This window comes from Pezoporus occidentalis, unplaced genomic scaffold, assembly GCF_034315485.1.
Source record: "Pezoporus occidentalis ecotype Australia unplaced genomic scaffold, CSIRO_AGI_Poc_V1 ctg108, whole genome shotgun sequence".
NCBI classification, from domain to species: domain Eukaryota; kingdom Metazoa; phylum Chordata; class Aves; order Psittaciformes; family Psittacidae; genus Pezoporus; species Pezoporus occidentalis.
Window position 1 is genome coordinate 2,606,789 of NW_026912865.1, and position 15,772 is coordinate 2,622,560.

General features: G+C 48.0%; 1 protein-coding gene and 1 long non-coding RNA gene across 3 annotated transcripts; one reads left to right on the plus strand and one right to left on the minus strand.

Annotated features, from left to right (window-relative positions):
* Positions 1 to 1,507: 1,507 nt before the first annotated feature.
* Positions 1,508 to 15,635, plus strand: LOC134166137 (uncharacterized). Its single transcript, XR_009965761.1, has 3 exons — positions 1,508 to 1,647; positions 14,328 to 14,494; positions 15,334 to 15,635. It is a non-coding gene; the product is annotated as an uncharacterized LOC134166137 (long non-coding RNA).
* On the minus strand, positions 1,599 to 4,441 carry NKX2-8 (NK2 homeobox 8). Of its 2 annotated transcripts, XM_062622682.1 has the most exons (3): positions 4,176 to 4,441; positions 3,349 to 3,494; positions 1,599 to 2,150 (listed from the first exon to the last, which is right to left on the minus strand). In XM_062622682.1, exons 1-3 carry the CDS (start codon positions 4,319 to 4,321, stop codon positions 1,606 to 1,608), a joined length of 837 nt encoding a protein of 278 aa, XP_062478666.1. In that variant the 5' UTR covers positions 4,322 to 4,441; the 3' UTR covers positions 1,599 to 1,605. The 2 variants fall into 2 exon arrangements, with proteins under 2 accessions (XP_062478666.1, XP_062478676.1); XM_062622692.1 differs by lacking the exon at positions 4,176 to 4,441 and having other exon boundaries at positions 3,349 to 3,819.
* Positions 15,636 to 15,772: the final 137 nt, after the last annotated feature.

Consider the following 15,772-nt stretch of genomic DNA (forward strand, 5'->3'; position numbering starts at 1 on the left):
AGAGGGGGAAAAAAAAAGTTTCGGATGGTAGCAGGAAAAATAAAGGGAAGGGGGAGAAAGACAGCAACAACCAAAAAAAAAAAAAAAAAAACCAAAAAAAAAAACAAACAACAAAAACCCACAACCAAACAACCCAAACGGTCCTTCCCGCCCATCCCAGAAGCCTGGTCCACTCTCCATCTCTCCATCTCCTCCTTGGCACATGCCCCTGCCCAAGCAGGGAAGGGGATGCAGGTGGGAGGACCGGCGTCTCTTCATCCTCCCCAGCCTTCTCTGCCTTGCATCTGGGTCTGATCCTCCCGCAGGGAGGTCAGAAGAGAAACCAAGCAGCCCCTCGGGAGGGGACGCAGCCCTGGGGAAGGCAGCTCGGGCACAGGAGAGGGGCTATGCTGCCACCCCGCATCCCTGCTCCCCGAGGGCTCCCCGGGAAGTGTAGGCAGCAGGACACATCTCAGAGGCACATCTGGTCTGAAGTTATCCCCTTCCAGGGAATAAAGACAACAAACAAACCAAACCGCTTCTCCGGGTCCTTTTCCCTCGACAGCCTTTCCTCGGCGGAAGGTTGCCTGCATCAGTCCCCATGGGGTTTTCTCTCCCAGATATTCCCTCCTCGTTCCTGATCTGTGTTTCCATTTGAGGGATGGAGGCAGAAGGTCTGGTCTGTATTTCAGACACCTGTTTTGGTTTGGGTTTTGAGGGTTCCCCCCCACTGGTCGCTGCCAGGACAATTATATTCTTGTTTTCCCCGCAAAATTAATAAAATCAGTTGTTCATCAAAGAGTTTCAAAACGTAATTCTCTGGGTATTAAAAGGCGTTACTATTTTCTCTTGGCTACTCTTCTTTCCTCGGTAGATCTTTGGAAGAGGTCCAGACTAACGGGAAGATTGGCTTAATTCTGGATCCTCTTTTACCGGCTCTGTAAAAGACCTCAGCGAACCGCGGCCCTGCCGGGCCCTCGGGCACCGCCGCCCAAAAGGAGAAGTCCTGGCTCCTCCAGGGACGGGGGGCTCCGCGTTCACTCTCTCTCTGTAGGAAATATTACCCGGCTTACAATGAGATGCTTGTAGCAAACTTTATTCGCGGTTTACCGGCGCACGTGAGTAAAACAAACGAAATTGAAAGTCCGCCGGCGCGATCGAGACAAGTATCTCAGCCTTCATGGCACAGGAGGTTATCCTACGAAAGACCCCAACCGTCAAACCTACGCTTCTCCGTCGGGGAAAAAAAAAAATACTATTTTCCAGAAAATCATTTTATTAGTCACTGGAAGAAGCAGCTATTTTAAAATAAACTACGTCGCTGGGATTGTTACGTCTTTAACAAGGAATCTCAGGTAAAGGAGCAGGAAGAGCAGAGGTTTTACAAAATCAGAGCCGCACCCGGCGTCCGCGCCTTCAGTGGGACCGACGCTGGGGGAAGCTGCCCAGGCGAGCCTCGCCCCTGCCGGCAGCACCGCCGCCCCGGAGCCGCACTCTGTCGCTCGGTCCGCCCGAGCCCGGCAGACACGGTGCCCCGGTGGCTTCCTCGCGCTAGGAGTCCGGGGCTGGGGCGGGCCTCCCCGCGCCCGTGGGATGAGTCCGGCCCCGGAGGGCGAGGCGCCGCTGTCACCATCCCCAGGAGACGACGGCGGGGTGCGCTAAGTGCTGGTAAGCGGGGAAGACGCCGAGGGCGGCGGCGGGCGGGCAGGCTCGGTAGCCCGGCAGGGCGAGGGCGGCCTGGGCGCTGCAGCCCGGCAGAGCGCAACCCTGCTTGGGACGGGCTGCGGGCGGCGGAGGGCTGGCTGGGCAGCCGCGGCAGGGCTCCCCGTCCCGCACCAGCACCGGCACCACCACCCGGCGAAGCAGGGTGGGCGGGCGCTGCTGGGGGCTTCCGGGGCCCTCGCTCCGCGCCCTCTTCATCTTGTAGCGGTGGTTTTGGAACCAGATCTTCACCTGGGTCGGAGTGAGGCTGAGCAGCCGAGCCAGCTGCTCCCGCTCCGGCGCCGAGAGATACCGTTGCTGCCGAAACCGCCGCTCCAGCTCTAGGGTCTGCGCCTTGGAGAAGAGCACCCGCCGCTTCTTTTTCTTCTCTTCGGCCTCCGAGACTCGGGCGGGGAGCGACCTTTGGGTGGAGTCGGGCAAGCTCAGCTCCGGGCCGCTCTCGTCGGAAGCTGAGGACAGCGAGGGGGTTAGAGAGAGGGGATGGCCGGGGCCGGGCCTTGGGGCAGCCACCCGGGAGGCGGCGGCCGTCGAGAGCCGAAGCACCTCCTGCAGGCAGAGCCCTGGCTGTTTACGGGGCCGGATTAATCCCGACAGTCAACAAGAGATCTGAGCTACCCCCCCCGGAATACATTCAACCTGGCCCACAAGACGGAGCCGGCTTTTCACGCCCTGGGGAGAGGCTCTACCCGCCGCAGATCCCCTCACGGGCACGGACGCCTGGGGCTTGCGGGCCGGTAGCGTCTGTGCTCCTTCGGTGCTAAAGCGTAATACCGGGCTGCCCCTTTCATTACTGCTTTTCTTCAGCAGCTCGATTACCTTAATATTCAACTTATCCTAGCAGGGCTCCCGCATCATCCATCCAAAGGACTGTCTTCCCCCATGCACACACATTAAATGCTCTATATCTGCGGCACCATTTACGTGTGTAAGGCAAGACCAATGCTGTACGGAGCCGGGGCTGTGGGCCGGAGCCTGCCCTCCACCATGGCAGATGTGTAGATCTAGGCACAGTGAGGCGAGGCTCAGGGATGTGCTATGATTCCCTTGGCGGTGCTTGGAGTGACCGAATCCCGCCGGCGCACAGAGGCAGGATTTCTTGCAACAGTGAAACGGGGGAAAAAAACTAAGAATAATTAAAAAAAAAAACCCAACCAACAAACCAAAACCACCACCACCACCACCAACAACAAACAACCACACACACACACACAAAAAAAAAAAAACCAACACCACCACCAACAACCAACCACACACACACACACAAAAACCAAACAAAAAAACAAACCACAAAAAACTAACAAAACCCAACAAAAACAGAACAAATCCGGGAAGGGAGCTTAAAAGATAAGCACAGAGATACGGGCGATACAGGCTGAGGTTTTGCTTTCTGCAGTATCTGGGAACATGACAGACGTACGCGTGTGTGTGTGAAAATTAATATTTTCTCTCTTAAGCTCATGGCCGGGATATTCCTGCTGTTTCATTGTTGCAATTCAGCAATATTCTATAAAATTCTCACCCTGCATCTCCCCGATCCTGCGGGCTACACACACTGGCGATTCCCTTCTTTCCATCTTCCCCGAAGGAATAGGGGTAATAAATAAAAGCTGTGCGGAGATGGCGAATTCCTGTCCGTTTCATACTCACAGGGATAGTGATTTCTGTCTGCTTCTATCCACCCTCGGTACGGCGAGCCGGTGTAGTTCGCTGAGTGGTGATGGTCAGAAGCTTGCTTTATGCTATTAGCGTCCTGCTCTGGTAAATCCAAAATGCTTCTCACTGTAAAACTGATCCTGCCAGATGTGGCCATGGTAGGCTGTGTACACACACACCAAAAATATCGTCCCAAAACCTCGAATTCCCTCCCTTAAAATCTGCGAGGAAAGGGCTGCGCCCGGTTACTGAGGAATCTCCCAGCTCAACAGGACCTTTCCTTCCATCGCCACCTAACCCCAAATATTAGTGTCGTTTACAGAGGTGTCCTGTTTATATAAACAGTCCTCCCCACTGAAAACACTGCCTGCTTTCAAACCGTCCCTGTCTATAGGATGCTAAGTACCTGAATTAGTCAAGTGCTAAAGCCCTAATGGGAGTAGGTGTAACCCCCCCTCCCGCTACCCCCATGAGAGAATAACCCGTTACCTCCCAAAGACAGCAGGAAACAGGCTTCATCATTACATATTCTGTCTGATTAGCCAAAAGTGGGGACAGATAATGGTAATTGTTAGCAGTGAATAACATCTTGGGTGGCATGTGGATGACCAACAACCACCCCCCTCCATTCGCCACTAAAGCTACTAGCGTCCCTTCTATCCGCAGACAAAGTGAATCCTCCCAGGACATCCGCAGAGCCTGCCGAAAGCCCCGTCCCCGCTTCTCCCTCTTTATTTACCCCCCTTTTCCCTCTCTCTTTAAACCTGGAAGGAATTTAAGTCGTTATTTGTTTTATTTCCTCGGGCTGTTTGTCGTGCTACCTCCAATTCTCCCTCCTGTCATTGGCAGGTTTCCGACCCTCAGTGGGGGATTTTTCACACCTCGGTTGAGCTGTCGGCGGGGAAGTCTGGCGGGTGTGTGCGTGGAGGGGATGGGATCTCGGGGGAGATTTTGCCTTTCTGGGCATGGTTCTGAAAGGTGCACCATTCTCCCAGGAAGGGTGATGGCATGATCTTGGCTGAGGAAACGCAGAGAGCCCAACACTCGCCTGTCCATGAGCAAGAGTCAGTAAGAGGGGTAGGAGATAAATATATTTTAGCACCATTTTGCGTCGTAGCACTAAGGAGTATTGGGGCATATGTGATCATTGGGCGATATGTATGTGTGACTGAAACAATTCAAGCTGGGAGAGAGGGAGAAAAGATCAAACACGGCGCATTTATTTATCTATCCGGGCGTCTCCCATCCCTGCCGGAGAGAGCTGCCGGAGAGCTGCTTCCTCTGCCGAAAGCATCAGCGCATAAGCCCGGAGCCCCTGTCCAGACGTCTGCAGACAGCGACTGGGCACGGCCCAGGGCCCGGGGGCAGCTCCGCTGTAGTCTCCTCAGACAAGCGGCTCCTCGCAGCCTGTCACCGCAAGGCCCCTTCCCGCCGAGAAGCCTCGATGACGGCGGAGGACTTGTAAAGCAATATGACATGGGAACACGAAGCCCGATGAGCCGCTTAAACTCAAACCCGCAGCGGGCGGGCTCGGTCCTCAGGGGCAGGGCAGGGGCAGAAGTGACTGATTAAGTCGGGTAGCGCAGCGTGGGTCAAGCGCTGGGGCCGCAGAGGGAGGGAGCGCGACACGCTCCCCACCCTCGCGCCGCAGCGCCCGTCCCCGTCGCTTCCAGCCCGTTTCGCTGGAAGGACCTGACGCCCGTCTAGAAAACCAGTGGGTGGCAAATCCTGCTGGATGGAAAGCCTCGGGGGAAGGAGACACCTAACCTCCTCCTAGTTTCCTTTGATGGCAGCCCCTCCGAAGCGCGCAAGACACAGCCCCGCTGAACAAACGGCGCGAAACCCTGTGATGATTCTCTGAGGGCCCGGAAATAGAAACCCAGGTACACACAGAGATACTCTCCTGGCTTCGTTGGCTCAAATTTCCCTGTCCAAACAGACATCTATAAGCTGTAGTCTATAGATCGTTTTCATCCGTGCCCGCTTTCCGTCGCCCCGTAGGCCCGCTCCCCGTTGCCCGGGCCGCCGTCGCCCCTCCCCACCCTGTTCCGGGCGTCGCTTCTGGAAGCGGTTGCATTTCAGGAGAACAATGTCAACAGAGCAATAACGACAAGGGAAAGGCGAGATTTATATCGGCGAGATTTGTGGGCGAGATGAACTGGGCACAAGGCTCCATTTGGCCAACTTCCCGCATATTTCTTCGCGACTGGGCAGGTTCCATATGAACGATTCCCAGGCCGTGATTACTGCAGCCACCTATCAAGCGTGCTTGGTGACAACAGTTATCTTCCCCGCTCCAAGCACAGCCTCCCAGCCGTCCTGGGTGGTCAGAGAGAGGGGAGCACAAATACATGCCAACTGCTAGGCCGTGAACAAAAGGGAAATGTAGCCCTATGTCCCGGACCTGTTGGAAGCATTTGTTCCAGTCAAGATTTTGCATTTGTTCAGATCTGGAATAATAGGTGATTGACGCCTTCCCACAATGTGCTTTAACTCTCCGGGATAAATCGGAGCTTGTTCCTTGTTGTCATGGTTTTCAATAGGGTTCAATGGGATTGAACCACTATCGACTCTGCTTTACGTCTCCGGCAGCCCCGTCCATACAAATTTATTAGTTACGTCTTTTTAAATGAGATTAAATTGAAACGACATGGCCGTCCTCGGCGGAGTGGCTCCTCCCGCTGTCGCCCTGGTCCCGGTGTCACCGTCTCCCCCTGAGCCCGCCTGCCCGTGTCACGGCCGGGACAGCCCGGGGCCGGCGGGAGGTGGGCGCCAGCCTGGCCCCCCCCCGCCAGGTACGGCTGCTCTGCTCTCCCCTGCCCGCCCCGCCCGAGCGCCGCTGCCGCCCGCGTTCCCGGGAGCCCCGAGTATAAAAGGAGGCCGAGAAGTGCTTATTAATATATCGGCCCCGCAGGCAAATATTTGCCGAATGCCTGGGACAGAGCGGAGTTTCGGGGGAGGGGGAGGGGGGGGGTGCGATGGGCGGCCAGGGGAGGGGCGGGGGCCGGGGTTCAGAGAGCCACAGACTTTTACAGTATCAGAGGTGGCTCTTACCAGGAGTTTGCCAAGGACACTAAAGAAAGTGGAAAACTTTCCAAGGAAAAAAAAAGTCAGGATGAGAGTCTACTTCAGTGACCTCTCTTAGCCTTTTAATCTATTTAACATCCTTAGCCCACACTGATGTGTAGAAATAAGTAAATGGTACTCTTCAACCTTTAAGAGCTCTTCAGCAACAAATATTTGCACTTACTCTTAGAGTTTTTCTCAAATAGCGCAAGACACATTCTCCTGGGACGAGCCGAGCTGTCTAAATATACCTACGCATTGTTATCTGCGGGAAATAGTTCGCTTCAAAGGGAGAACGTCATAATCCGAAATGTTTCATCTCTTGTTTTGTTCGGGACCGACTTGGATACTTTTCAGTTCTGGCTGCTCGGCCTCATCTCGGGGTTTGCCGGTTCAGATGTCAGTCTCTCCTGCGGCACTTCGGCGTTGGGGGCGGGGGGCACTCTCCCCGACAGAACCCCGACCTGCCGTCCCCCTGCGGACGGCATCCTTAGATGCCCCTCCGAGGGGTGGCTTTGCCATTCTCAGGTTGCTCCGCCGTGCCGCCGGGCGCCTGGTAGCTCTGGACCGTCACCGAGACCCGACGGCACCCACGGGGGATGAGACGGGGCAGGCATTTTTCCGGGGATGACACACATACGAGGCAGCTCCCACGCGTGTTCTCTACCCTCAGAGGTGGTGAGACCGCAGGGCGATCCTGCAGCCGGTCAGTCGCTTACTCGCCCTTACGGCGAGTCTAGGCGGGCCTACGAAATGAAACAGAGTCTGTTTCCGTGGCCCCGAAGGGGACGGCTTCGTGTGCTTGGCCTCCCCGTCCTTCTAGCTAAATCCACAGAAATACTTCCGCCCCCTCCATTCCCGCGCTTTTAAAAGAATCTTCACTTTTCCAAGGGGATAAAGAAAAAATATTTTAAATTTAAAATGTTTGTTTGTTTCCACGTTAATCTCGGGGAGCCTTTCCGCCAGCTGCGTACTTGATTGCGGCTCACGTAAAGCAAACAGGGAACCAGGTAGCAGGGGGAGCCGACCCCGTCCCCCCGTGGGCCGGAGGCCGTAGCCCTGGGGGAGATGTGCGGCCGCGGCCACCCTGCAATCAGCGGGTTGGCCACCCTGCAGCGCGGGCAGGGCTGCTCTCATCCCAGCAACGTGGGGCCTTTGCGGAACGCTGCGTGCTGTCCAGCCCGAGACGCAGCCCGGCCCTTTGGTGTGACCCGAGGCTGGGTCGGATCGTCCCGTTGTGGCTTCTGCCGCGCCGTTGCCTGGCTCCCCTCCTCACAGGCCCCCGCTGTTAAAAACACTTCCAAACACCTGAGAAAATAGCGGCTTTTTCTCTCTCTCTTTTTTTTTTTTTTTTTGAATGGGCTCATTTATGGTGCTCAGTGGAGGGCTGCAAAGCAGATTGACCAAATCGATGTATATGGGATGCAGAAACCCGCTATTTTCGTGAAATAGTTGATTGTGTCTACACCTCGAGAGAGGGGAGGAAACTAACCCAACACATTTACACCAATACAAGTGGCAGCCTGGCTCCGGTTGGTGTAGTCCCGGCTCTGAGAATGAACTCTCCAGGGCCCCGAGCCAGGCGAGCGAGGGGCAGCGCTGACAGCCAGGAGAAGCCCTCTGGCCGGGGGCTTCCAGTCTGTGCTGCTGGCTGAACGCTTTTGCCGTGGTAGGTTAAATCTGCGGGATAAAAGGTACCAAGACAACATACCTTGCCAGGCTCACGCCTCTGTTGATGGCTGGCTACTGAGACACAGAAAATTAGTGACTTGGCAAACATCACAAAAACCCCTCTACCAGAGCTGTCAAATGAACCTCTGACCAAGAGCGTCCTTTCTCTAGCATACTGCATTTTAACGATTTAATCTGTGTAACAAAGTATCTACGAGGGAGTTGAATTCAGCTCACTGACTTTACTGAAAAGAAAACCTGACCTCACAGAATATGAATTTCAGGATTGATTTTGAAGAATGCAAGATTCCACCTTTCTATAAAATCAAATAATTCTCTATTTCATTTTCCCAGTAATGAGCATGTCCATAACTTTACACACTTTTCCTTCATCTTCTTCTGAAAATGGTATCTTTCCCTCTCAACAACTAAGCAGCTTTGGACTTCGAATTTTACTATAAGCTCTTTGTCTTTTAGCTTTGCAGCTGAAATTCATTATGGTACATTTTCTAAGGCAATATTGTGGAGAGCATGGAATATTTCCTGCAGGAAGAATTGGTTTCTATATATTTCTGTATGTTGTATTTGCCTCTCTTTTCCTCTAGAATAATGTAATTTGCTTTTCCCACTTCCTAATTCTTCTGAACGATCTGCATCTTTTTCTGCAGCTCCTTGATTTCTTCTTTTTATGACTATTTCCTAATCTAAGTACATGCACACATCGACTTCAACCTATTAAAAAATTCAACACATTAGAACTACACTTCTTTCTTTCATGTCCAGTTTTGAAAATTCTTATTCTCTGGTGCACTCAACTTCAATCTCTCCTAAATCGCGGCTCCCTCTGTTATCAATCTTCTTTTGGTTTTACAGAACTCATTAATTAAAAATAAATAATAATTATTTAATCAGATACGTGCAAAGCATGCTATCCAAGGCTTACGCTTCCTCTGAAACCCTCATTTTTCTATTCTGCATTTAAACAAGAGACTTTACTTCTTGAAACAGGGATTACCCACAGCAATGGAGGATTCAGGACTGCGCTTTTCATTTGCTCTGTGTGATCATCCTAGAGGAATTATTTTGCAAATTGACTGCAAGCAAAGCAGCAAGGGACGAGCCCTCCCTGCTCTTTAAGTTGTTTTGGGACTAGTTTGTGTAGAGTCAAACTGGCTTGGACATGAGCTAGGCTGTCCAGCTGCCTGGGCTTTCCTTCCCTTGGGCTCCCTGGAGCCCAGCTAAGGCTGAGGGGATGAGGCTTCCACTTCCCTGTCAGGACACTCTCCTTGGGCAAGTGGGGAAGGGCCACTCTAGTTACCTGGGTCATGAAACTGCTGTGGCTGCTCTGTTGGGAGCTGTCTGGAGTACGGGCTTTGTACCTACCACGACTGCATTGCCATTCCCCTCCTTGCCCCATTTTCATACCACACTCAGCCTGCATGGGATGTACAGTGGCAGGAGCACATTCCAGCGAAAGGGCAAACTATATCCAGGACAGGATGGCTCTCAGGCCCAGATTCAGCCACTGTAACTGGAGTAGGGGGGGTGTTATCCTCGCTGTTATACACGTGCAAGATGTGCAGGCTCCAGGGTGGAAGTGGTATATCTGGAGCCCAGAGGGCAGCCAGTAGCACCAACGACTGAAGGGGGCTGCTCTCAGGCAGTGACCTTGCCCCAGATACACCTCCTGTTTAGGCATCTAATCACCCTTTACTTCAGTGGGAATTAGGTGCCTGACATTTGAGAGTCTGGCCCCAAAACTAAAGTGGGTGGTGCAAGCAAAACAGCGTGAATCCTTAAGTCCTTAAGCAGCTGTTGAGAAACTGCAACAGAGGACAACAGTGTACCTGAGGGAAGCTGTCCTGTTCACCAACACCATCACTTTCAACAGATCTTCAAAAAGACAAAAGTAATTTTGTGCTTTGAACAGCTTACAAGGATATATATTTGATTTCAGTGTACAATTCTTTGTCCTGGGTTGTAAGATAACATTTAAAAAAAAAAAAAATCATTAAATCCTGATAAATATCCTCCATTGGTTACATTCTATTGAATTCTGATGCATGACCTCTATTAGAATAAAACTGGCAGCCAAAATTGCAGACTTTTAAAAGGTCATTTTATTATTTTCACAAGTGAATATTTTCTTCTTCTGCGGCATACCAAGTCACCAAGAGGCAGCAGTGATTTGGTTAGGTACACACCAACTGACTGGCCATCACGTTCACTGATTGGCAAGCAGGCTGCCAAGCCAAATATTTGTTTCCTGTCAGTGGGCCAGTAAGTTGGGGTTTTTCTCAAGCTATGAGAGCTCACAAACCTCCTGTGATCACAATCGGGTTTGAGACTTCTAAACATTTATCAAATTTGGTTGTTTTGTTTTATTCGTTTATTTGGGTTTTTTTTTGTAGACGGCAGACAGAAAGTAAGCTTATGTGAGGCTTGCACTTTGGGAAATCAGGCAAAAAAAAAGGTAATTTTTAGTTCCCAGCTGAAAATGTTAAGGAAAAGGTGTTTTTTGGCTGTTCCCAGAACTGTATAGATTTGTCCCTGATACTTCAGGTAAAAAGATGTGAGCAGAGAAAGTAAATTTAAAATTTCAGTACATAGTTTCTTGCCATCCTCAGACTGAATTCTCATTTCATTTACACACTGTTGACTACAACTGGCTTTAAAATGTTGACTAAGGTAACTGCTGACTTCAAGAGCATTCAGCTGGGTGAAGCAGTGCTGGTTCGGCTATGCCACACAATGAGTGACAGAGATGCTTTAGCTGTACAAGTTACCACAAGGTAGTTTACAGGGGAAAGAGTCACTTCCATTCTATAGCAATAAAATTGGCTTTTATGTTTCACTTTACCCAGATCCAAAAGTCCCCATTTCCACATGTAATGACAAATCCACATTTGAATTTTTCAGCTTTGATCTGACTTGATAGTGAGCCGCTTTTTTGCTCCTGAATATGTATGTTTTAAACAGGGCAGCTAGAAGCTATACATACAACAAGCTTCCAAACTAAGAAGCAGCAAACTACACACATCGAACTTTACACATTTTATACATTAAAGTATATAGCCACACTTTTGATGATCAAAATTTGACTGTCTTTAAACCTCACAGTAGATGATTAATCTTCTTTCATTCCTCTGTGTCTGTCTCCGCAGCTCTCTTCTGGTTTTCTTCCCTTCTCTCAACCCATGATTTAGCTCTTTTTGCCCTGTTTTTTCACTCTGCACTGTTACCATTTTAATGCGTGTTTGCAGTTATTTGCCAACAGTAACAAGTGTCAAACATACTCTACCGTCAGAGATTGCATTAAGAAACCAGGAGAATACGTGGTAATTTCTCAATCCTGAGGCAGTTTCTTAAATGCCATGAATAATCAAAACTGAACAGCAAAGCTTTGAAATATCCTCAAACCATCCCAGACTGGAATACTTGATTATGAGACAATAGCTGCCAGTGTGTTTTCAGGTATGAGTTATTTTAAGCTTATTTTAAGCTCTTATTTAAGCTTTCAGAGAGTCTAGTAAAGTCTCTGGGCCTCATTCTGCTGTCATATGATACATTTGTCACCCCAAAGGGCAACAAGGATTATAGTGAGGCAGATACAGTTTGGGTTCAGATGTAAAAATTTAGTTTACTTATACATACAGTAAGAATATAAATGTTTCCCCAAGTTATTTTCTCAAAGGTTCTTTTGCACAGTAATTTCCAAAGTCCAGCTTTAGTAAGATGGCAACATGGTCTGAAAGAGCATGTGTTAGATGAGAATAGAGTAAGATCTGAAACCTAACTTTGGCTCCGCCACTCTCATCCCACACGGCTTCACTTCCTTGATCTATTTCCTTGCCTTTAAAATAGGGCCAGATTCATCTATCTCATGCCACTGTTGTGCGTGTACATGGTATGACTGATGAGTATCCATCTAGTACATTAACCATAAAAAAAATGCTGTAAAAATTCTAAATAAGCATGCATGCTGGCAGGTACTTCATGAAAGTGTTTGTCCTTCATTCTGGACTTGTGTTTGTGCTGTGCTTTTGTTCACAAAAGCTTTTTAAATGGTCACAGTTCTTAAGGCAGAGAAGTTATGAATCATGTGTGGAAACAGCTCCTGCAAGAACTTCTCAATAGAAAAGTTATTTGGGGTTTTACTCGCCTGCAGATCCAGTGGCATCATATTAAGACACTGCTTCCAAAAAGTAACCGCTAAAGCTCACATAAAAAAAAAAAAAAAAAAAAAAAAATCCATGAGTGATTTCTCACCCAGGGACTAACACTGTTGAAATAGGAAAGAAGGATTTTTTACTGATGGGCAGCAATTAGCAACATAGGAAAATCCAATTTGCATTCACACCACTTCAGTCTCACTTGTTGGTGGGCTTGTATCCCAGCACAGCTTCATGCCAGCACTTAGCTGCTGAGCACACAACCCGCTGCCTTGTGAGGTGTTAACATTTATGAGTACTCACAGACATATTTTTGGTTTGGGGTTTTTTTGAGTTTAAGTGGACTTGCATGATGATTCAGTCATGCACCCCAATTGAGACTACTGTGGGCAGGAGCAGCTTGCACTCGAGAGCAGTGTGAATCCCTGCAGATGCAGGAGGGCAGAGCCCATGTCTGCCTCTTATACTACAAAAACAGCCAGCAAATCCCCTAGCAGACTTGTCAGAGAAGGAACTGGCTGAGGCATCAGACAAATCCTGAACACACAGGCTCTGTGAAAGAGGGAGGACAGAAAGCCAAGGGGCTGGAAGAACACACAATAACTAATAGTGAATAAATGACTGCTGACTCTCCCTATCTCTGCCCTCCTTTTCAAGCTGATCCCAGGGTAAGGTTGTACATCAGATGTTTTCTTTAGGACTCTGTAAGTCAGCTTCACATATGCAGTTTTAAACTCAGCTGAATAATCTTATGACTTCTCTGTTGATTGTGTGCTGACATCCTTCCGAAATTAAAATACTTGGAATGAATAACTCTGATCATCATGCCTGTGATAATTCCTTAGCTTCTTGTAGGACTAATACTAATCACTTAGTGCTCAGTTCTGCTAGAGTTAGAGCAGTTTACTTTTTGGGTACTTCAGCTAAGTGAGAGCTCTCACTGAAATTCTCAAAGTTACGGTATTCCCAAAATCAGTTTTTGGAATATCCCTTCCTGCCTCCAGTCTTGGGCATTGGATGAATATGAAAAACAGTTCCAAGATTTTCTCCCTCATATTGCAGTGCTTAAGCTTACTGACAGGAAGGAAGAGCAGTGGATGATTAATTTTAAAACAAAACATTCCTGCCAGCCCTCCACAGCTAAATGGAAGTTGTGGTGACTGAGGCATTTATGGAGAATATTTCAAAGTGAAATATATTTATCCCATGACAACACTCTATTACCATGAAATCTTGTGGTATACCTTTAATAATGAGTAATCTTTGTATAATAGTTTTCGTATGATGGAATTTGTTACATCAGTGAAACAAAGCTACTTTGCTATTTCTGGAGCAGACACATTCCAACCTTTTTTTTTTTTTTCCTTCTTTTTTTCTTTTCTTTTCCTCTTCTTCTTTTTTTTTTTTTTTTAGAATATGCTTTCTTTTGCTGTTATTCATCCAGTTAGCAAAACCATCCATTGATTAACAATACAGTTACAATTCTACTCACATAATCATCTGTATTATGCCCAGCATCAAAAGGACTTACAGAACTTAAAGTAATGATTAATAATAATGGCTTTAGAAGCTTGACTTCTTCTGTAAATTCTGATCTGTTACATTGATTTAGTAAGCATTTCAGCTTGAATAGTCAACATAGGATTGCATGATGCATACTTAATTTGATAAATACATTATGTTTCTTTACGGGAGAAGTTGGTATATGTTATTTATTTAATCAAAGAAGTGATTTGTAAAGCTATCCTGTGCTGTGGTCCATAATAAATGTTTTCTTTAAAGCAGGAAAAAGTTCAGCTGTGCTCACATAGTTACATTATGCATGCTATCCTGCTGTACCAAGGGGGGGGAATTACATTTGCAAACAGAAAATAAAAATAGAATGACAGAGGGGAAAAGAAAACACTCTTTTTAGTGCCCTGTCTTGCAGACACATCTTAATGCACTCAAGAGAAACAACTGAAAAAACAGCATTAGCAATAATTCTACAGAAATCACAATGATTTGTATCCAGCTAATGACTGATGAACACAACTGTGTCCTGCGTTTGGACTTTAACTGCAGGGAAGGTAGCAGTGCCAGTACTGTCAGGAGGCAGTGGGGCCACGTGCACAATGGCTGAAAGAGCGACCACCCAAAGTGATGTATTTCAGTATTGAAGATGCACAGAGACCTGTATCAGTTGACCTCAGCCTGTGACCAGTGGAGTAAAGAGTCACTAACTCAGAAAGGTAACATGGGCTTTGCTTTTCAAAGCCTTTGTAAATCAGTATAAGCACCTTATAAAAAATGCAAAACTTTCTTGGTAACCAAGTGCAACTGAGATGGGATTGAGAGGCTGGAGGGTGTCCTAGGAGAAAACCTCCAGCAGCACACAGAGTCCCAGCTGCTCTTTTTGTACAGTACCCTTTGAAACACCAAACAGCAGGCAATCCAGACCAGTAGGAAGCATTGCAACTCTCAGTTTAAAACTGTATATGTGCACCTTCTGGTGGTTTAAGTCACCAGAATCAGAAGTCTCAGAATCTACCATCAGGAGTCTTGAAAAGGAGATAGAAAAAACAGGGCCGAAGTCTCATTTGTACAGTGGCAGCAGAAGAGCAAAAAGATGCATTTTAGCACCCCAAAATCAGTTCCTAAGCTTTCCTGATCCTAGAAAGATATTTTGTGCCGTTGGGTGCTCCCAAGCTACGCTTGCATCCTGATTTAGTAAGTATTTGGCTCAGGATGCAGAGAAAAGATACTGCTTCACTTAAACAATGTTTCAGTTTATTATGGTTTTTGGTCTTCAGAGGGTTTCATTTTGTTTGGCTGTGGCAGCTGTACTGCAGCTGCAGGCAAAATATTCTCTGTCTTTCTTTAGTGTCAACGGCAACATTTTTAGAAATTTCCTGTACTGCCTTGTTTGGCTCTTTTATTTCTTCCAGCTTTTATTTTATGTAATTAATCTTTTGTATGCACAGTGTTTAAGTTTGTGTTCTTCCTGCCTCATTTTTGATCTCATATGCTCTGTTTGGTCTTTCGCTTGTGTAGTAACCACTACAGCAATATTTTCCCTTTCCTTGTCCAGATCCAGCAACTCAGGCTTCAGAATTCACCTATAACTAGCATGTGAAGTTCCTGTTACGTTTTGGGTACTGCACCCAGTGAAAGGGGGCCTAGCTTAGAGAATCTTCAGATTATTCTTCTGCATCTCTAATCCAATCATTTGAGTTACACTAACTATAAAACATAGTAGTGCAATACAGAATCAGAGCCTGGATTTTTAGTCCATTGTGAAGACATAACACTCACTGGCCAGCATGACTGCTAATAGATTTTATTAGCATAATTGCATTTATGTTATTATACCAACTCAAGCACACCAAAATCAATATTATAGAATCATAGAATAGTTAGGTTTGGAAAGGACCCTAAGATCATATAGTTCTAACCCCCCTGCCGTGGGTAAGGACACCTTATGCTAAATCGTATCACCCAAGGCCTCGTCCAACCTGGTCTTGAACACT